The 23,125-nt window shown below is 44.9% G+C and overlaps 1 protein-coding gene across 5 annotated transcripts in view; it reads right to left on the reverse strand.

Moving 5' to 3' along the window:
• TNIK (TRAF2 and NCK interacting kinase) overlaps positions 1-23,125 on the reverse strand; it is a 302,339-nt gene that overhangs the window by 68,981 nt on the left and 210,233 nt on the right. For all 5 annotated transcript variants that reach the window (XM_081138204.1, XM_081138203.1, XM_081138202.1 and 2 more), the window contains exons 8-12: positions 17,520-17,574; positions 15,461-15,539; positions 8,831-9,006; positions 4,348-4,414; positions 230-434 (exon numbers count right to left, since the gene is read on the reverse strand). In XM_081138204.1, coding sequence (XP_080994330.1) covers positions 230-434; positions 4,348-4,414; positions 8,831-9,006; positions 15,461-15,539; positions 17,520-17,574 — 582 coding nt within the window. The remainder of the gene's footprint in view (positions 1-229; positions 435-4,347; positions 4,415-8,830; positions 9,007-15,460; positions 15,540-17,519; positions 17,575-23,125) is intronic.

Here is a 23,125-nt window from a genome sequence, read left to right on the forward strand (position 1 = left end):
GGCGACTTTAAGGAAGGTGGTCACGGCGGCCTCAGGGAGAAGGGGATATCCGAGCGAGGCTCGGCGGGCTGAGGCCTCCCTTGCTTTTCGCAAGTGACGACATCAAGGTCAGGCCACCAGCCCTTCCTAAGAGCACTCGGCCTCGCCCCCTGGGTGCTCCGAGGGGCTGAGGCCCCACCTGGGGTGGGGTGGGGTGGGCCTGGAGACCAGAGTCGGGGCCAGCGCGCACCTCCTCCAGCCGCCGCCGCTGCTCCTTCTGCTCCTCGATGCGCTTCTGGCGCTCGGCCAGCAGCTGCCGCTTGTGCTCCTCGTTCTCGCGCTGCTGCTGCTCCAGCTGCTGCCTCCGCAGGGCCTCCGACCGCTCCTTGTTGGCCAACTGCAGCCTCAGGAAGTCCCGCCGCAGCGTCGACTCCCCGGGCAGGTTCAGAATGGAGCTGTGGGCAGGACAGAGCAGTCAGGGCCCCACCCGGCAAGAGCAATGGCCCCGGGGGCCTGGGGAAGGAGACCAAGGCGAACAACTCGCCCGTCTGCAGCTAAAGAGGCCACGGGCTCAGGCATAGGCTCTTAGTCCTCCATTCATTATATTACCCCCAAAGAAACAGAGTCAAGGTGCTCGTGCCCAGACTCCCTTTCAACGAGACTACGGCATGCACATGGGCTCACCATCCCCAGAGGGATATCACAGTCCTAGAGCCGTCACCTCTCTCCACGACCATCCACACCGCTCTCACACTGGTGACAAAGCAAAGATCTGTTTCTGAAGTTTTAGTGCGTGTGCAAGCCCTGAGATCCAGAGCAGCTTATTTTCATGTTTAAGAAAGGCAAGAACAAAGCTAGAAAATAAAACTTAATCAGGAGCAGTGAGGGTGCCTACTTTACTTAGAGGGGTACAGGCCATGCTCACTCACATCGGCTCCTTGACTGCTGTCCCCAAACCCCAGGGGGCAAAGGGCAGGATGCTCATGTGAAGATGTGATAAGCCAGAGAGGGAAAGTGCTGGAGCCAAAGTTGACAGAGCCAGGGCTTGAACCCAAGTCTGCTGCGTCCGAGAGTTCAGTACTTGTCTTGCGACACCACCATTAAGGTGAAGTTAAATGGTTTGCTTCTGGCCACAGAGGGTGCATGCAACTGGGACTTCAACCCAGCTCACTGTTCCTAGATTCCCTTTACGCTCCATGAGCTTCAGTTCCACCTCATCTGTAAATGGTGACCATGTATGTATGTGTGTATCTGCGTATATGGCAGAGAGAACAAGGGGACAGAGGAACACCGAAAACACTGGTGGTTGAGGGCCATCATTCTCACCACCCAGCTGTATGTACATAACTCAGAGTTACGGACATGACGGCCTAAACAGACAGGTGGAAAATGGCTCCTATTTGTTCATACTAACCTAGCCTTTTTAATCTTCCTGACAGCTCTCACTTGAAATAAACACATTAAATAATTATTGAGCACCTACTACATAGCAGGCTCTAGTGATACAGCAGGAGGTAACCAAATTCTTTCTCTAGAGTTACCTTCTTGTGGGAAAGACAGAAAAATAATTAGGCAGACAGACCAATAATTACAAATAACACGACTTCAGGAATTGATTGGATCTACAGAAGATAAAGTGTAATAGTTTACGAGTGACAGTGGCAGGTGCTGGGGTGAGAATTAAGGGTTCTGCTTTGGATGGGGCAATCAGCGAAGACCTCTCGAGAAGGTGAGAGTTGAGCTAAGACTCAAATGATGTAGAGTCAGTCATAAGAAGAGGTTAGGGAAGAACCCTTCAGGCAGAAGGAAAAGCAAGTACAGCTGACCCCTGAACAACATGGGGGTTAGGAGCGCTGGCCCCCTCCTTGTGCAGTACAAAATCTGTGTATAACTTTTGACTCCCCAAAAACTTAGTTATCACTCTATATCCATGAGGGATTGGTTCTAGGACCCCCCTATTCCCCTTGCAGATACCAAAATCGAAGGATGCTCAAGTCCCCTGTATAAATGGCATAGATCAATGCATACAGCCCACCTTATGTATCTGTGGACCTGCTCGGTTCAAAGCCATGTTAAGGGTCAACTGTATAGAGGCCTGCGGTGGGGACAGTGTGGCCCCTTTGAGTAACTGAACTCCAGCTGGTCTTTTCCAGAGCAGAGTGAATGACAGAAAGAGTGGTAGAGAGGAGGGCAGTGAGGTAGAGCACACGGCCTTGGAAGCCACACATGGAAAGGTTAAGCATGAGAGTAACATGATCTGACTTGTTCGGCTGCTGAATGGATGACAGTCTGCAGGGGGTAGGAGGACAAGCAAGGCCATGAGCTGGCTGCTACTGCAGTGGCTCTGGGGTGGAGATTTTAGGGCGGGAGTGGTGGGGATGAAGGCTGGGAGATTCATTTGGGGACAGAGTTAATGAAACCTATTGGTGGATCTAATGTGTGGATTGAAGGATGAGTTGCAGGTTTGGTCTTGGCACTTGGGCAATGGTGGTGACAACTGGGATGGAGAATGCTAGGGGAGGAGCCGCTTTGGTGGGAGCTGATGAGGCGATCATTCTGTTCCAGAGAGTGGTTAGTGTGCTATGTGAGATACTGCCAGAACGTGACATAAAAAGCCTTCGTTCATGACACTCCAGAGACAATGCTTGGATTCTATTAACAAGCCTCCCCTAAAACTTACAGCCTTTGTGTAGAACTCTAAAGCCAACCCCAAATGACAATGCTCATGTACGTAGGCCACACGCTCTGGGCAAAGGCAGGGGGGTTTCGGGAACCTCATGTGCACATGAGGGTGCTCCATTAATATTAATTGATGTTGAATCAATGTCAGGCGATCTGAGCTGTATTACTGACTCCATCATTAACTTGGTATGTGACCAGGTTGCCACCCTTGGACTGTTACCTCATTTCCAAAATGAGATAACCACTGTCCCTTTCTACTTTTCAGGATTTCATGAAGATTATTAATTAGATGTGTCCATAAAACAGAACTTGGAACATAATCTTCAATGTGATATAATGACATGTTACAATTATAGAAATGCTAAGGCACGGCTAGGTCGGCTCACTAAGTGACTGCTAACATGCAGTTTAGCAAGCATTAGTTAAAATGGGTTTTTTCAGATCTCTAGAGAGTAATCAGAATGACTGACATGACCGCCTGGGCGAGCTTTGGAAGAATAGTGTACAACTTCTCTGAAAGCAGGGCATTTGGTCCCTGGCTTCACAAGAATGATCATTTGCCATGTCACCACTTGACAGTCATCATCTCTCTGCAGCTAAGCTGGGGGTGGCCAAGATGTTAAGTATCAGCTGGAAAGAAAGAATTGTCTCTCAGTCTTTGACCTTGAGAAGTCCTGTGGCAGATGAACAGAGAAAAACTGGGTGGACCAGCAAGCCCACTGCCGCCCTATTTAGCAATAATCAAGCTCGATAATGCGTTAGCTCCAAAAAGGAACCCATGAGCTGTTTCTGTCCCTGGTAAAGCTCCACATCAACAGTATGGGAACTGCTCCTTTTTCTGGAGCACTGGGGTCCCCTCCTGGGATGGCTGACGAATGAAAACCCATATATCCCAGTGACATTTCTACTTGTGCATTTTTCCCAGTAAATCTCACTGCACACATCCAGCATGCCTGGCATGATGCGTGTGACTTGCCCCTGGACTCACCGAACTGCCGCCAGCTGAATTCTCTCATGAAAGAGAGATCCTGGCAACATGAGCACATTGGCGTTAATGATTTATAAGCACAGACTAGAAGAAAGTCTGAATCAAAGTCAAGTGAAATTCAAAACATAGAGATTTAAGATAATAAAGCAGCACTTGATTCTGGGGTCTGACATGACAACAGGAATGGGTATGAAAGTCTCTATTTAGGGTTCACCTCTAAAGTATAATTTGATTTTTTAGAAAATGTTTCCTCTTGGATTAGGCTTCGGTGGAAATACCAAGGCATGTGACAAGGACAGTGGCTGCCTGAATGGGCTTCCTGAAGTAATGAATTGAATGACTTGAGTCCAAAACTACCACTTAGGGCCCCAGAAAGTTGTAGTTCTAGGTATTTTCAGTCCTGTATTACCCAGATAAATGCCTCCTGCCCATTCTACACGTTACAGATGTTAGGAGACAAGGCCTTAGAATAGAGACCATAAATCTTGGGGGAAGATAAAGAATATGCTGATTTCCACATTTTCCTGAGTCTGCCTAGGGAAATTCTCCCAAATTAATGAGCATGTTTGTAGGCAATAAATTAAATAAAACCACCATGCTAGAGTCTTAAAAAATGAACCTATAAATCAACAGGAAGTGAATCGCACGAGCACCACTGAGGATGTGAAAATGAGAAGGCTGGGCTTTTGCTCTCCTACCTGGGCTCTCCTGAGTCATTCTCCTCCTCTTCTTCCTCACTTCCACTGTACTCATATTCAGTCTCATCTGGAGAGAGACTCACAGAAGGTTAGTACGTAAAAAAGATGCTGCAGCTCTGTAAAGCCCAATCCCCTCATTTTATATGTAAGTCAACTGAGGTCCAAAGAGTTGTCATTAATGCTGAGCTGGGACAGGCTCCAGGCCGCCTGACTTGAGCTCCAGAAGTTCCCATTAGTTAGATTCAAGTACATGGAATGAACCATATCCAAGACTGTCCCCGCTGACCCAAGATCTCTGTCCCTCAGTGCCTGGTGTTCACACGAAAATGAAGACAAGGAATTGAAAAGTCAACTTTCAGTTTGTGTTGATTCATAATATAGAACCACCTAAATGAATCTTTTATTGGCCCACTGTTAACTTATTGATAGTATTAATCATTTTTGAAGTAGGAATTTTAATATGATTTATGGACTCACAAATTGCCTTTAGTGTCTTGATAAAGAGAAAGAAACTTTTGACAACATGTGCTATTAAAAATACAGTTAAGTGTGTTTTGATTGGCCCACTGGGGACATCTATTTAATTCAATAATATGTTAAGTAAATTAACATGCAATAATGAATAATTCTGACTCCTTGCTTTGCAGGAGATCAAAATCTAATGGGCAAGAGGGACAAATAAATAATCAGAGTCCCCATAATTATGAAGAAAGGGAACCAATCTTTGTTGCATATCTCCAATGCCAGTCACCATACTTGATACTAAATTTACTTATGTTCTCCCTCTTATTTCTCATAACAATCCTTTAAAAAAATAGCCATTTTTCAAGTGAAGATACTGAGATTATAGGAGGTTAAGTAATATAACCAATGTGATCTCATTAATAAATCTGAAATTTGGATTTAGAATTCAATACAAAACTTTTCCAATTTTAAAACCAGTGTTCTTTCCAACATATTATATGCTAAATAGAGGTACACAAAAATAGCAATGAGTTATCAGAGAAAGGATCAGCTAAGTCCACTGGACATAATGGGGAAGGGGAACTCTTTGAGGAGGAAATAAGCTGGGCCTTGGAAGGTCAGTGGCTCTTTTCCACGCAGGTGGCAGCTGAAAGTAGTAAAAAAAGGGGGGCATCCTAAGCAACATAACCACCTGACCGTGGCTGACAGTATTATAGTGCATGGCATATTCAGGAAGCAATGACGTGAGTGGCTACATGTCTGGGTGTAAGGAAAGCAGATGGAGTGAGAAAGGCCAGCAGGTCTGACATGGCTTGCTGATCCTTATATAAACAATGCTGAGAACTTTTCTGTGGGAAATGGGGAACCTTTGGAGTAGCTTTTGATTTTAAGCAAGGGAGGGTGGTGTCACATTACTGTTATCCTTTCATAGCTGTGGGTTAGTAATCACAACTTGGAAGATATTTGTGCACCGCCAAAAAGGAACTAAAACTGCAATTTGGTTATGTTACCACCAGGGGCAGCAGATACACGCGAGGACTAGAGCATTTGATGATAAACTTGAAGATACCTTGGCTTACGTACCGTTTAGCGATTGATTAAAGGGATACTAAAATGAAACCGAAAGTGTCATGACTTCAAGCATATATTTTAAAATCACAAGTTGGCTTCATATATTTAGAGTACTTATGTAATGTAAAGAACCTTCATAAAGTGTTTCAGTATTCCACATTAGAAGTTTAATATTCCAAACAGCAGAGTTCATAGTAAAATGCAGATATTTTATCTATTAAAGGAAATGATAGCAAGAAATAAAAGCACCCAATTAATCCAATTATTTTTACTCTCTAGGTTAAAACCTTCATTTATCGGGCTCCTTAATTGCAATACTTCTCCAGAATCTGATTTGATTGCTTTTATAATACTGGCTTAAATTAGCATGTGTCAACACATTTTAAGGAAAAAAATACTATCAGGTAAAAAAAACCCATAAAGCAATGCGCATTAAAATTGTTTGACTCTTTGGTGGTTACCAGAGGGGGAGGGAGGTTGGGGAAGGTAGAAGGGGGTAAAGAGGTCAAATATATGATGACGGAAGGAGACTTGACTTTGGGTGTTGATCACACAATGCAATATACTGATGCTGCATTACAGAATTGTACACTTGAAACTATTATCTTATTAACTAATGTCACCCCAATAAAGTTAATAAAATTTTAAAAATTGATTCAACCAAAAGCTGGTCTCAAAGCTACTGAGAGTAAAAAAGTATTAAAGGGAGCAAATTAAGTCATTTGGTCAAACTGAGCAAATGGAATGTGCTCCCATTTGATCAGTGCTCTTTCTTGGGGAGCAGACCAAAATGAGGGCTTCTCATGGCTCTGAGCTTCATCAGAATTAGGTTCCTTAAATTACCATGTAACACCTGAGTATATCCACTACCAAAAGTCTTTCTCTTCTACTTTACAGAGAAGGAACACATTTAAAATAGTCTGTTTTCATGGAATGGGGAGTTCTGACTCACATTCTAGAGTTCTTATCAACAAAATGTAAAGACAACCCAAGGCACAAACTTTACCCACTGTTACAGGTCAGAGGCAGAGAGGCTGCAAGTTCTCAGAAAGTAACCCTGAACAGTACTGAAAAATTATAGGTCAATAAAGAATTGTCTAAATAACAATAGCCAATTTTTATTGAGTATGTCTATGTGCCAGACATTGTATTAAGCGATTTATGTGTATGATCACATTTAATCTCTGCAACAATGCCAGGCAACACTAATTATTATTATAAACCCAGCCCTATTTTAAAGGTTAGAAAACTGGGGTGAAGTTCACATAACTATCAAAGGGTATAGCTAGAATTTGAACTGAGAATTTGGGTCTGAAAACAAGATTCTGAGCACTTAACCTACATTACGTAGCCACAATAAAATAAATTTCCTTTTTAGAGAAGGTGGCCTTTAATGGTTGCATGTCTGACATACCACCCTAAAATATTTCCTTCAAAATTATGACTTCACAGAGTGGCCTAAGACCACTGTTAATACATAAACAGTTGAAAAAACTCAGTCCTTGAACTTTTTGACCTTCACTTACCTACTTCTCTTCATGCCAGGTTCCTCCAGCTTGGGCTGCCCCCGCCCCCAGCTCCTTGGTTTCTCTGATTGACACCTTGTCCTGCTCCGTCACAAACAACTGGAGATGGGCTCCTTTTTGGCTGAGCCTCATAACCTCCTGCTCCTGAGTCTCACTTGATCACACATTTTCCTGAGTCCCCAAGACAAAGAAGGAACTCTTCCCTTGAACCTTCACTAGGATGTCTCCTCCTCCCGAGCCCTCTGCTACTCTCACCTCTGCCCAGTCTTGACTCCTACACTGCTCACCACCCCACCCCTAGGTCCCTGCTCATACTTTGCCACATTACATATTAACTTCAGAGGCAAAGAAGAAGGAAAATTCTAATAAAAAGAGAGCATCCCCCATCCTACGCTGTCTACCTCCTTCCACTGCTCCCTCTGGGTGTGAGGAGCAAAGGAGAGAGGTGGGGAAGGTCAAAGGGAGGGAAAGCACATCACCAAGTACTACCTGCCCCCCTCGGTCCCTGGCTTTCTGCTCTGCAGTCCACTGCCTGCACACTCGGTGTTCACCTTGCCAGGCCTCCTCGCTGCCACCCCTCCCGCTTCGCTGCCCCTTTCCCCCACCTTTTCCCCCCCAGGGAGAACTCACTTGTCTATCCTCGGCACCCCTCTCCCTTGCCTTCCCATACCTCAACCTTCCCTCCTCCCGACCCAACTAGTCATAAACCCTGCCCCAGACCACACGAGATTTTACCTTGGTCTGGATGCTAGTTAAGGAATTTTTGAGTCTCTATCCAAACAGCCCTAGGACCCCCAAGTTTGGACTTAGGTCCTTTCCAATGATGCAGTGATAAAACAGTGTAGTATAACAGCTAGAGCCATGAGAGATAAGAGTTTTTGAATCTATAAATAACGAAGTGCATTAAATGATCTTCCAGCTTAAAAAGACAAAAGCCTGGCAATCTCTTTTATATCACTGGGACTATAAGAACATTCATTCTGACTTCCAAATAACTAAATTAGAAATGAGCCTCAGAGCACAAAAACTTTAAATGTTGAAGGCTGCCAGTATGGAAAAATGTCAACTAGATTTTTCAGGTTGTCTGTCTTCTGTAGATTTTTAGTCTTCAAAACATGAATATTCATTTGAATTAAGAAAGCCACTTGTCATATTAAACCACTTCATAGTGTTATTCAACATGACTCTTTGTTCAGGGCCCGGAAAAAGTAATATCTCTCAGTTCTATTCTCTCATGAAAGATTCCATTCAGCAGTCTCACCCCATTGATGCCCACGGGCTGTGATCTCAGAGGCAGCCCCTCGCACTGAAGAATAGTGCAGGCCCATCTGAAATCCCTGTGGTTACCTCCAAACACAGCGAGAGCCCAGGACTCACTCCACCTTTTGTTTCCCTTGTCGAAATACAAATGTGCTCCTAACCTTTCTCTCCTCGCTTCTTCTTTGTCCTATCGATATGGTCCTTGAGCTGAATGCGGACCTGTCGTTCATTAGGTTGGTCTCGGATAAATGGATGCTTCATCAGTTGCTCTGTTGCTGGTCGCTGGCTGTGATTCTTTACCAAGCAGCTCTCAATAAATGACTGGAATTTTTTTGACCTGCCAAACAAAAGAGATGAACCACAGATTAAAAGACAATCCAAAGAAAGGAAAACTTATATATTTTAAAATGCTAGAATGAAAAAAAGAAGGAAAACAGGTCCAATCAGTCAATGCAGAGATCCACCCATCACAAAATAGGTCTAGCCCTTTATTAGGCACAATGGGGTTCAAAGGATCATCACCATCAACACACAATTCATGTGATCTATGGTAGTGAGTGTATGTGAAAGTATGTTTTGCACAGCTTATACATAATATCTCACAGAAAACCAAAGAGAATCAAGAGAAAGAGCCCCTGGGAATCAAACCTGGAAGTTCTGTTGGAATGAGAGAACCAGAGCAAGAATTAGGAGGAAATCACTCTGGGGAAAGGACATTTCAGGGAGGTATAAAATCAGGGAAAAAACTACAGCTGGGAGTGAGCACACTATCCATCAGGGGACACTGAGGTGCGCTGTCTAAATGAGGCAGGAAGTGCAAGCTGGGAAAGGTAAAACCAAGGTTGGATAGGGGAACCCATTTTGTAAACATGAGCAAGATTCTTCTGTGGCAAAGGGAATTTGATTTGGCAAATTTTTAAACTGGTAATTTCAGAATCGCTTTTCAACTTTCCTTGCCAATTAATAAGGACAAAGCGTATGTATATGTTTGCTATCAACCCAAGGACTTGGAAACTTAACTTTAAAGGGACTAAGTTCAGACCCAGAAGCACATTATCTCCCTCTAGACAAGTACTATTTCCTCAAAGGTCAACCGTATGCCATAGCTGCGCAGGGGCAGGGGAGAGCTGGTGAGAGATGCCACACCAACGATTAGGGCAGTGAGTCCACGATGTGGCAGAAATTAATGCCGGACTTTAGCTATGATTCGTGAATTGAGCATGCATGTTCCTGCTGAAGGCCCAAGAAATTTTCCAGCATGATAAATAATTAAGCCCATCACGCTACAGCATCCTTTTTAAGGTGTGCCGTCGGTAATACAGCACATCACCCTCAGTGGCCTTGGCAGAACTCTGGCCCCCCCCCCCCCGCGCGGGGTCCCCACCCTGCTCAGAGCAGGGGAAATCCGTTTTGTGCTCTCTGTCGCCCTCTTGTGAAGCATCTGGAGTTGCGGGAGTGCGGTCCAGGAGCAAGCCTTCCCGCCTCCTAGCAGGCCCTACCCACGGGGCTTGTGCACGTGCTGTGTGCGTTCACGTAAGGCCTGAGAGGTGTCCTCACCACACAGAATACCACGGGGAGCATGTTCTTCCAGATTCAAACGGGAGAGGACAATCGCATGTGCGCCACTCCAGTCCTGCCCAGGTCACCTTTTCCCGTGTCTTTAAAGTGCTGAATTATCGGTTTTTCTCCTCCCTAAATTTCTAGTCTATGTTCAAGCCTTTAAATCATTTTACATAGAAATAAAGGTAACCTGCTCTGCTTGGGGTCACCTCAGGATGATTCAGGTTTGGACTAGAAACTGACAACAGGACGGACACTCTGTGTACCCCCCTGTGCATGTCCTTCAGCCCAGACCCGCCTCCTCCCCACTGGAATCCTCAGGGCTCGATGTGCTTGAGTCATATTTGAATCATGAGCACACTACCTGCTCTTACATGTTTGATAAACAGGTGAATGCATGAATGGTTATCGGATGAGAGTTCCGGATAAGAGCTGTCATAGGGCTCCTTTCGTGCCTGTGTTCTTGAGGGCCAGAAAGGGGGGCTTGGAGAGTGGATAGTGTTTGATATGCTTTCTTTCTCAGATCAGGTACATCTGAGGAGGCACAAATGTGATGTCACCGAAGAGAGACCTTGTAAAAGAGAATCACCTTGTAATGAATTAATGGGCTCTCCCAAGGAATCAACTGAAGAGAATGAGGTTAACCTGCCTAAAGAAATAAATAAACTCCACATGGTGCTTTTCTAGGTAGAAAATCAATATCAGAAAGATGAAAACAAAAACAAATTCAGACAGGAAGCTATTACATATTCACGAAGAATGCAAATTGTAGTTCTCTTTTTCCTGCTGGCAACTAGAAGGAAGTGCTCATGCTTTATAAAGTGGTGAACTATTAATTAGAGGATGATAAATGAAAGAAATCACACCCAATTTAAAAACAAATCCAGACTTAATAGACTGTCTTTTCTATCCCCCAATACTGATGCCTGAAAAAAGTCAGAGAAATCTCCAGGATGAGAGCGTGTTTGAGAAGTTTAATGGAACCAGCCTAGTGCAGGGTTGTTTCTCCAGAATCTCTCCTCATGGGAAAGAACCTCAAGAGATATTCAAGAGGCTAACTTTGGGCCCAAAGGGTGGGCCCACACGCAGAACCACAAAGCTGGCAATGTATCCCACATCTTCCTCAAATGGTACTGTGTTTGAAGAGAAATTAATGCTTGCTCACAACAAGTCTTCGAAGAAAGATTCATTGTCTCTTATTTACATTAGTGTGACCAAAGAATCAATATACTTAATTACACATTTAATTAAAACTAAAAACACCACCTATGTTGAACACCACCTGGCTATTTGCTGAGCGGTCGTAAGGATTTGAAGTACATTTATATAACTTTATTGCTAGAATCTCTGCTGCCAGTAATTTAGTTCTGTCTTTTTTTTTTTTTTTAATGCCTAAGATTAGTAATAGTAATTTCCCAAGGGTTGGCATGGAAAGATAATGTAAATGATTGGGGCTTAGAGCCTGAGACACTAGTTCTTAAAATACTAGTGTCACTGAGCACTTTATCCTTCCAGGTTTTCCCTGCTTATATATTAAATTGTGTTAAAGGAATTAAAAAATGACTGAAAGATTATTAATCATTATAACCAGCTAGGCTAAAAGTTTTGGGTAATCATTGGACTGACTCCAATGATTCAGCAATAGTAGATTCAGCAACGCTAGTTGGAAAAGACCCTGACTTGAAGGCTTAGAGTGACGAGCCCGTGGCCCATCTGTACCACAACGGCGCCCCCTTTGGTGATATGTTCATATTACACTGAGAACAGCACACTTCTGATAACTCATTCCGGTAGAGAATAGCTGGATATAAAAGAGCATTTGGAGTTTTGTTTCTTTAGATGTGGCACAAAGTCCTCTCCTTTAAAAAAATGAAAGGAAAATAAACACAATGTTTCACTTCCTCCCAAGCACTAGAGCATATTAAAGCAAACCCGATTTTAAATCACTGGGAACCTGGTTTTTCAAGACAAAGCGTTGACCCTTGAGCAACACAGTTTTGAACTGCATGAGTCCACTTACAGGTGAATTTTTTTCAATCAGTATAGAGTTGGGTCTCCATATCCCCGAGTTTCACATCTGTGGATTCAACCAACCACAGGTACGGGGGGGGGCGGGTCGACTGTACGCATTGACTTACGCCACTTTATACAAGGAACCTGAACATTCACTGGGGTCCTAGAACCAATCCCCCAAGGATATCAAGGAACAGCTGTAGTTAAAAGCTTTTAGAGGGGTCAAAAGTTTTAGGTGAATTTTCGACTGCACAGGGGATGGCGCCCCTAACGGGTCAAGGGTCAGCTGCACTCTGCAGCATTTAAATATTTTCACTTAGAAACTGGAACCCTATTAGGGGAAATGGGGGCCACTCCAAGCGTCCTGTGGCTGGGAGCTGTGCACCCATTGTATGAAAGCCAGGCTCCAGAGGGAGAAAGTTGTTTACCAGGGCTGTTGTTTCCCCTACTCACCAGCAAATAGCCAAAGTTATTTGCCCTTCCTCTGGCTGGCAGCGTGGGACTCATGCTCCTAACTGGCTTTCCTTCCGAGTTAGGGAAGGTGGCATGTAAGGAGGCTCGATGACATGAAACTGGCCTGGCCTCCTCACTGCTTCTGGACTCACCAGCTCTCTGCAGCATTATCAAAATTCTCTTGTCCTGGCCAGGTGGCTCAGTGGTTAGACTGTCATCCCATACATCAAAAGATGGCAGGTTCAATTCCTGGCCAGGGCACATACCTAGGTTGTGGGCTCAATACCCCATCAGGGCATGTATGGGAGGCAACCAATCAATGTTTCTCTCTCACATTAATGTTTCTTTCTCTCCCTCCCTTCTCTCCCTTTCACTCTCTAAGATTTAAAAAAACTTCTCACTGTCAAAGGTTTGAAGCAAAAAAGACAGACCATTTTCTACAAAGTCTGTATTTCTCAAACAAGGTTGATGTAGGGTTGATTTTTGGGGGGACACTGAGAACTAAGACCATAGGAGAGGGCCAGCTAGGTCATGCAAAGGGCAGTGCAGGCCAGGTTAAGAGGAAACAGGGCAAGCTTCTGAGCTGGGGAGTGATGGTGACTGGGGCAGAAGGCCAATCTCTTACCTTTTTCTAAAAGGGCAGAGGAGCCCTGGGCAGGGTAGCACTGCCTCACCTTAGCACAAAAGGCTAGACATCTAAATGGTATGCTCAATCACCAGGTGTTTAACAATCGGCAATTAATACAAATATTTCTGAAACATGTCGTGTGGCTGTTCAAACAAAACATAGGTGTGGATGGCCCACTGTCCTCTGTGGGAAGCTGGAAACGTCTGTCCAGTGCAGGGCAGGGAGGGAAGGGAACAGGGTCAGTGGAACCCACTGTATGCAGCAGGCCCCACGGGGAGGCTGGGCGTGAAGGACCAGCAGAAACCTCGCAGAAGGGTCTGTAGTGCCACTGCTGCTTCCAGGGGACAGAACTGAGCTGCCTCCTCTCCCCGGGAGCCTGCTCCAGGGAGAAAGAAAGACGCAGGGCCTGAGCGCCCGGCCATCACATGCTGTGCCGGTGCCCAATGGAAGGCTGTTGCCGGGGAGAGAACGGTCGTCTCACACCACAGTGACCCTCCAGAGGGAGAAGCGGGAGGACGCTCTGCCTCCTTGTTACCAATAGCAACTCTCGCTCTCTCTTCCCGCAGCCTTGGCAACTCCAGGGCTGTCGCCCTCCTGGCTGCCTCCTTCCCTTCCTCGGTGCCGTGTGCCTTTGTCTGTTCCACCAGGGTTCCTATGCCGTTCCTGGGTGACCGATTCTGATCAAGACTGCTGTCTGTATAGTGGAAGGTGAAACCGTGGGTGGGTAAGAAACAGGAGGGGCTTCAGCCAAGGGCTTGATCATGAAGTGGGGTGAAAGGGGGCAGAAGGATCTGTCCCTTCCTGCTCTAACTGCCCAGAATATGTCTCTAGGAAAGGATAGGAGGTCACAGGTGGTCCAGGAATTGGCCCCTGTGCAAGGGGAATCAGAGGTTGGTTCAAAAACACATCAGGAAGGACACACCATAGCCACAGGGGTAAGGGAGGGAGCAAGGCATTGTTGTTATGGACTGATAAGGCACAATGACCCTGGTATAAGGACAACGTGCCAGAAGTCCAACCCCAGGCCTAACCCGTCAAACTCTGTTTCCCAAACTTCAGGCACTCATACACTACTGACACAATTTTCACCATACCCTTATACCACCCAGGCTAGAATTCACTTGGTATTTTAAGTCACTTTTTTATGTGAATAAGTTTATTAAATGGGAAGGTTATATCACTCCCCAAAATAGGAAGCCAGTATCACCTGTCATAAGAGGAAGCAACAGAAAAACCAAAAATTGCAAATGTTCATGCACAGACCCATGAAATCATCTCACCAGCTGCGCATATCCACTTAGAGAATTAGTCTTAGAAAGTAGAAGAAAAGTCAGCCAATCTAACGGGCTGACACTCTGAACTATCACCCTCTATGATGAGGGGTTCTGTGCTGCCAGAAGAGATATTACCTGGGTTCCACTACCTTTTGCACCTTAAAGGTGTGGGGATAAAGATCTTCTGTGCAAATACAGTAGCCCCCCACAGGGGATGCATTCTGAGACCCTCCAGTGGATGCCTGAAACCACAGATAGTAAGGAACCCTATATACACTATGTTCTTTTTTATACAAACGTATATACACACATACATACCTATGATAAAGTTTAATTTATAAATTAGATACAGTAAGAGATTAACAATAACTAATAATGAAATAGAATAATTGTAACAATAACTGCAACGAAAGTTATGTGAATGTCTCTCTCAAAATATTTTATTATAATGGCCTCACTTTTCTTCTTGTGATGATGGGAGATGACACAATGCCTACATACTGAGACGAAGTGAGGTGGATGACGTAGCAGGCATTGTGACGCAGCACTGGGCCAGGGAGGACCGCCTGCCCTGGGTGATCAGGGACTATCGAGCTATGACGATGTGGGTGGTTGGGGAAATTTAATATTTTTGGACAGCAGTTGACCATGGGTAGCTGAAACCTTGGAAAGTGAATCCATGGATAAGGGGAGGCTACTATAGTACTCAATACGTATCTTAAGATGAGTGACTCGTATATAAAATCACTCACCAAGGCTTAGTGTATGTAGTTGGATCCTGTCAGCAGGACGTAAGCATTTGAGTTAAGCCAAAAAAGAATCCCAGGACAACCCTGCCCTTGGATCTGTAAAACCAAACTCACCACTTCTTAGACTTCAGCCGAGGCGCCGGGTTCCGGGGGATGAGGAAGAGGGCCCGCATTGGGTGCATGTCGCAGAGCGCTGCAAGAGACCAAGACAGGGCCAGCTCCCGTTAGAGGCCAAGCGCGGGCCAGGCTAGTCCTGGCTGTGCGGCCAGTGCTGCCAAACGGCCCCGAGTCCACGCAGAACCAGTGAGCAGTCAGGAGGCCACAAAGCCTCCATCTGGGGAGCACTTACAGGAGCTGAGGGCTAACTGCAGGCATCTCATAAAATACAACATGTTTCAGCTGGATAGTAACATTTCTACGTTGACTTTATGTTTAAGGAAACAAAGTTGAAGGGACAACAACCTTTGCTCTGCTATAAATAACCACCTAATATTCAAAATAAACAACATCAAGATGACTGCAATGGAAATGGTAAGTTGTTTTTAATTAGTAAAAACTTAAGTGTTAAAATAAAGGATTTTTGATAATCCATGGTCTGTTTCTTATACACTGTAGGCTCATCCAATGTTATCTACATAGATTTCTGGAGCATAATATGCTAGGCCAGACACCTTTCTCTCTGTATTTCCAAATGTCCTGAATGTCTTTTCAGGTTTTATGATGGGTTTTTGTTTTGTTTTGTTTTGTTTTGTTTCATTCCCTGGCCCCAGGAAGACCAGAGGATTAAGGCAAACGAAGTCTGGCAGGAAAATTATAAAAATATCTCAACTTGTAAACATGACATTATCGTTTATAGTGAAAGCACTCAAACGTTCTTATTTTAATCAAAATACTTCACTAGTTTACTTTTCAAACATCTGGGAGTATCTTGTCCTTTGCGCCTAGAATAAGAACACATCCTCCCCGAAGCTAAAGGATTCTGTGGATTGAGGCTTATTTTTAGCCCCTCCAACTACTCGTCATGAATGATAATATGGCTCTAAGACTGTAATATATTGTTTTTATGATTCATAAATGCCTATTAGCATTGTGGATGAGGGAAATTTGTCAACAAAGACTCCAAATCAATCATGCTACAGATAAAGTCTACCAACTCTAGGGTGGGAAATAAGGAAACTAGGGTGACTTGAAGGTAAAAAAATCATATGAGCATAACCACCTGTCATGCAGATAAGGGGCCTCTGAAAAGCAGACACCAAGGTGTTATTAAATGTGAGAGGGAGACATTTCTGCCGCAGAGGAAATAGGGAGGGAGCCAGGGACGGCTGGGAGAGTCATCGATTGCGATGCAAGTCTGATTGGCGTGAAGGTGAGAGGGAGAAAAAGTAGGCAGAAGTGTGCTAGATGGTCCTACAGCCTAAGGAAACGAGGGAAGAAAACTGAGCAGGGAAAGTCACCTACAAGGGAATCCTGTGTCTTCAGGAAAGGGTCTGCCCTATATCCCTGCCAAGCTTGCGCTCGATCCCCGATGGGGAGCGGCCCTTAGGAGGCGCAGCCTCAGGGCCAAGGCAGCAGCCGGGCCCCTGGTCAGCTGAGCTTCCGCATGGAAATCCGTGAGGCGCGTCCTCGTGGCCGCCACAGGCCTGGGAGGCCCTCTGCACTGCCAATATTCCAGATCTCGAGGATCTGAGAGGCCCTCCAGACGGCCAGAGCCCTGGCCACTCTGCCTGAAATAAGTAGGGAAAACTAACAATCGAAACAGCAGTATTTTAATAGGAGTGAAAACAGTTGGGCATAAGTGTTTGTGGAACCCAAGCATTGAAAATCGGCTTTTACTTTTTGTTTGAGCTTACGGCCTGTGTGGGTTGGTCCCTGTTTTATGTTAGGTGACGGGCACTTCAAGAATCAACTACACTCTGAATCTGTAAAACAGGTCTCCCCATAGTATGCGTCGCTTTTCTTTTTTTCCTCTCATAAATTCAAGATCCTCACACCACTCGGAAAGGAATGGATTGCTGGTTGGTTTGAGATGACTCTGCTTTCTAAGTGTGCCAGCTCGAATCCACGCAGGGCTCGGTGCAGCAGAAGGAAAGCCACTGCGGCTCCTGGCAAGGAGGCTCCAGTACCTGCCGAGCAGGCCAGCAACCGACTTCGCCCGGAGGAAGGTACTTACGGGGAGCACCTTCTGCCATCTCGATAGCGGTGATTCCCAGAGACCACAAGTCGCTCTGGAAGAGAAGGAAGGCACAGACACATGCGTGAATGCCGTCGGCAAAGGATAACCTGGTTAAGCGCGGCAATTGCTTCAGGACTGCCTGCGGGAAAGCCATTCAGTCGTCTCTTTACAAACCTATTTCAGCTGCGAAGCTTAAAAGTGGCAACAGCCTCATTCGGTTTCACCGATGATACCTTTCACGGTGCCTGACACATAGCGAGTTTTCAATAAGCGTGAGAAAAATGAGTATACGGTTTTAAAAATTAATTTACCACTACTCGGGGTGGTGAACATGCAATACAATATACAGATGATGATTACAGAGTTGTACACCGGAAACCTATATAATTTTATTAACCAATGTCACCCCAATAAATTCAATAAAAAAATTAACATCACTAAAATGTGTCTATTGTTTGAACCATAAGAAATTGCTGCTATTCGACTGTTTTTCACACTGTTGTTGAGGTATAACTGTCATATAATTAACTGCACGTGTTTAAAGTATACCATCTGAAAAGGTTTGACACATGTATATACCTGTGAAACCATCACTACAAGAGGAGCAGGAATCGAGTGGTTCTGTATGAAGATGGACATTTGGAGGGTTTGCATTCTAAGCTATTACAAATAAAGCTGCTGTATTCATCACAAATCTCTGTATGGAGGTATGCTTTTATTTTTTTTTAAGTAAATAAAAAAAAATTTATTTACAGGTGTAGAGTGACATACGTCCATACAAAGGCTTGGGATGAATGTAGCAGCTTTATTTGTAATGGCTTAGAACGCAAACCCTCTAAATGCCCACCAACAAGCAAATGGATGAGCAACCTGTAGTATATCCTTACACTGGGACACTACTCAGCAATACAAAGGGATGCAGTCACAATACACGCTAGGACATGGGTGGGCCTTAAATGCATTATGCTAAGTTGAAGAAATCAGATGATTTCATTTATATAAAACTTTAAAAGATGCAAACTAATCCACAGTGACAGAAAACAGATGTGTTTCTCTTGGAATAGGACCTGGGGTTGAGGACAAGAAGGGCTGAGGGAGAGACTGTAAGGGATAAGCGGGACCTTTTGCAAGTGACGGATATGTTTGTTATCTTGATTGTGGTGAAGGACCTGACTACTCACCTTTATTTATTTATTTTTTAGAAACTTGTCTGGATCCATAAAACAACTGCTCTGGACAGATTCTTACTTTGTTTACAGGTAACTGAAGGTGCTGAGACTCCGTGAGGCACCCCAAAAACCAACGCTAAGAAACTGGCCTCAACTTCCTAGAGGCAGCATGAACGGTCTTTTAAGTCAGATAGGCGTGGAGCCAAATCTAGGTTCCTAATCTAACAATGTGCACAACACTGCTCAGAGCTTAGTTTTCTGAATTGCACAACAGAGGTAACTGTGACATGTATATATGCGTAGGCTGCCTAGCACAAAATCTGGTACACAGTGGCCTTGAGAATATGAATTTCCTTCCCCTCTACTATTAGGTGAGACCGCCTTTGTCTGTCTCATTTAATCTTCTGTAACTTCCCTCTATCTAGTTGTGGCAAACATTGTTTGTTGGCTAACTCAGCAGACATTCTCAACCCCCATTTCCTTTGCTGCCTCCATTTATGAGTATAGGAAAGCTAAATGTGTTTGTCCAGACTTCCCTACAGCTAAGGATGACAATTAAGAATGTGACACAGTGGTGGCCAATGAGACATGGGCAAACATCTTCCGGTAGCTTCTGAGAAAGCTTTTCCTTTTCCTGAAATAAGTGACAAATGCAGTTGGTGTCCTGACAAGTCTTCCCCACTCCTTAGTGCCTTGAAGAAAAGGAGCTACAGCATCCATCTTGCAAACATGAGGCAATAAATCAACAAATGAATGATGACAGGGCAAAAATGTAGCCGCCAGGGTTTTAAAGACATCAATGAGCCATCACACCAACCCTGAATTGCCTGCCTTTTGGCTTCTGGTGACTTAGAAATGTAGGTATGGTCAAAAGCGTTCCTTACTGAGAATACACGCACAGCATATTTCGACAGTAGGGAAATGGAGAGGTCCCAGTTGTTAGGTGATTCTGGATTTATCCCACAGGAAACAGATAGGGTCAGTGAAGAGAGATGCTTCCTTCATTCAGTTCACAACATTTCAGATCCCCTCTTAGGTGGCTGTCCCCAAGTTCCTGAATGGCTCCTTCAAACCAAGGGTCACACCATCCCGACTCCTTTGCATCCTATCACATGACCAGCCAGAAACGGCTTCTTCTTTAAGCCCTCATCTGACAGCATCATTAGGATCATTTTTTACTGGGGCTCTTTTGTTTTCCAAAAGAACATTTATATTCCTGGCCATACATATAATCCCAGAGGTGCTTATAAGCTATGTCTAACTGCCCATGCTAGAGAGCAAGAAATGTGCTTGGCAGGCCTTGTTCGAGCCTTTGGATGCATTAGCAAGTCCCCAAAACACTTCAGAACTTAAATACGGGGAAAAATGTTCCAATTACAACTTGCAAGACAGATCACAGGAGACGAGAAAGGGAAGAGGGTGGAACAAGATGGGGAGAGTCGGGGAGAGATAAGTTTCCTTCGTGGCCGCGGTGTGACTCATTTTGGCAGGAGCTCGGTGATTCATTATTCCAGAGGTGCGACGCGGCCTGCCCTGTGGCATGATTAATAGCCCAGTCTTGTGTGCATTACGAACAGAACAGAGACAAATTCTAGTGCCTCTGAGGAGGCAGAGGCAAGCACCCGGCTTCCGGCTGGTGGGGGGCCATCTGGCATGCAGGCAACTTGAGCACAAGATAACAGGCCTTTTGGGGCTGGGCTGCCCAGCATGTGAGGAAAAGAACACTTTCAGATGGCCAAAACCACCACACAAAAAAGAGGCAGTGTGGCACAGGAAAAGAGCTCAGAGTGCACCGAGAGGCAGAAAGAGCTCGTGCCCTGCCGTCAGGTAGGCCTGGGTTTGACTCAGCTTGGACACAACTAGCTGGGTGACTTGGGCAAGCTGCTTAATTCCTGAGCCCACTTCCTCACCGGTAATGTGAAGAGAACACCCACACTGCAGGGTTAATATGAGAACTCAGTAAGACAACATGTGCAAAGTGCATAACACAATGCAGTGTCCACAGTGGGTATTTAAAACATCCTGGTGCAGCCAGACCCTGAGGGCCAGTTATCACTGACTGGCAGTCCAGCCAGCACACCGGAGTCAGGTGAAGTGACAACGAGCTCTGGAACCTAATGGTGCCCACGGAATTAGCTCTGATGGTGCAGGTGTAAATAGGACGTTCACAGGAAGCAAACAGGAAAGGGCATGTCCTTCCTCTCCAGCCTTGCAGTCGCCCCCTGCTGGGAGAGCTAATAAGGAGCCAGGGGGACAGGCAGAAATGCGGAAGCCGAGTCCCAGACCCATCATCGCAAAGCAGAGGGCAGCTAGGCTTGACGGACAATAGCTTAATAATATGGGCACAACCAGCAAAGTGGTTTCACAGACCAGAACACAGTCTTTCATTGTGTAACTTATTTGTTATTCTCTTTTTGGAAATGTTCATCTGCACAAAGGAAACTGTATTTATTGTGTGTGGTCCCTAAGGGAACACCCTAATCTAGAGAGAGAAGTTATGGGGAAGCAGATTCTGGCTTAATGTGAGCAGACAATCACAGGTGTGTAATACAAATACCAGGTTGGAATCATACGATACTGATGGCTTTTTTTAGGTCGAAAATGGCCCCAAATAGCAGTACCTTCATATGACACACACACACACATATTAATTATCATATAGTGAGTACTTACAAATGTTAGGCACTGAACTAATTCCTTTATATGTTAGCAAATTTTATTAATATACAATGTATTATTCCTATTTTATAGAGGCTCAGAAAGGTTAAACAACTTCCCTGAGGTAATATCGTGAACAGGCGACAAAGTCGACACGGTAGACCAGTCCTCTCCGACTTCAGAAGCCTGACTCTTATTTACTATGTCATACATAGGTCATAGTTACATGTCATACATACGTTATATGTCATATGCTTCGTTACATACAAACAGAACCAAGGTGGCGAGTTCAGGGTTGCCAAGGATATTCAAGCACGGGTTATTAATAATCCCATTTCACAAATAAAACAAACTGAGGGCAGACCTTAGTCCTTTGTCCATCTACACTTGTTACTTGACTAAGGAAAATGCTGGAAGAAGAGCTCATTCTCTTCACCTGGGAATCGGCAGTGGCCTGGCGGAGGTGCTGCTGTGTCCGACCCAGGAACCTCATACAGCGGTGTGAACACGGAGCGACAAGAAACATGGTTAATAGCTGCTTACACTTCTCACAGGTGGCAATAGCCTGGTGTGTGTATTATCCTTCCCTGCTTCCAAACAGATTTAAGACCTTTGTCTGAGTCTCCGTGGACAGAGGCCAGGCCTTGTTTGGGAGGGGAACTCTCATCCTGCAATCCGAATATTGTCCTCTCAGGTGACACCCTGCATGCATCTCGGGGACTCCCCCACTAGGCAGGTCGCTCTCTTCAGCTCCAGCTAAGCCTCTTACCTAGAGTAGCTCTTTTCATCCTGCCTGAATAAAGCCAATTATCTGTAACACAGAAGAATGAGTTCTCGCTGTACAGCCGGCGCACAATACTCCCCAAACCCTGGAGGGGACACATATGCCTGCAAGTGATCCAGGGCACCTGTGTGCAAAGTCTCATAAACAGAGTGTAGGTGAAAACTAGGCAACATTAGCACAGATTGGGCCAGACATGGGGGGTGCAGGTTGAGGGGATATGTCATTTCACTGTACGTCTCTTATTTTACTAATTAATATAAAAACAAGGCCAGTTGGGGGAGGGGATAGGACAGAAAGCTATATGAAATAAACATTTTAAGTTCTCCACCCACATGTCATACATCCATGGGCTGGGGGACAATAGGACCACACAGCGTGTACCATGCTATGAGTTGCTCTTTGCACCTAACACTCAGTCTTGGGATCCGCCCGATTTCAATAAGGACGCCGCCTTGTTGCTAAAATGGCTATGTCGTCTTCCTCTGGGCAGATGCGCTCGTCTTTATTCAACCGGTTCCCTACTGATGGGCTTTTGGCTGCTGAAAAGTTTCTTCAGTGAGCGGTTGTGTTAAAGCAGTAAGTATGCAGGGCTATGAAATACTTGACAAATCCCATCCAGCTGAAATGAAATTGAAATTTAAAAAATAACAATTTAAACAGCCTACGAATTTTGCACAGTTTTATTAATTTCAAATCTCTTGAATGCTTATTATTAAAGGAGAAAGCTTCCATTATTGCCCCACATACTTATCAGGGAAATGAAACCTTTCCTTTTGCTTGAAGTGTTTTGACAGAATTTCTGAAAACAAGAAAGGAAGGGCCTCTGGGGGAAAGTGAACACGCCAGGAGAAGGAGCTGCTGGCACTCCTCCTCGGATGGCGCTTATTTCCAGTCAGTACTCACAGAGCCTGGTAGGTATCAGACAAAACCAGACCGCGACGAAAGCCATGAGCTCCTCACGCTACTTTTCTAAAGAGGCCCTTATTTTGCTG

This window comes from Miniopterus schreibersii (assembly GCF_964146895.1).
Source record: "Miniopterus schreibersii genome assembly, chromosome: 5".
Taxonomy (NCBI): domain Eukaryota; kingdom Metazoa; phylum Chordata; class Mammalia; order Chiroptera; family Miniopteridae; genus Miniopterus; species Miniopterus schreibersii.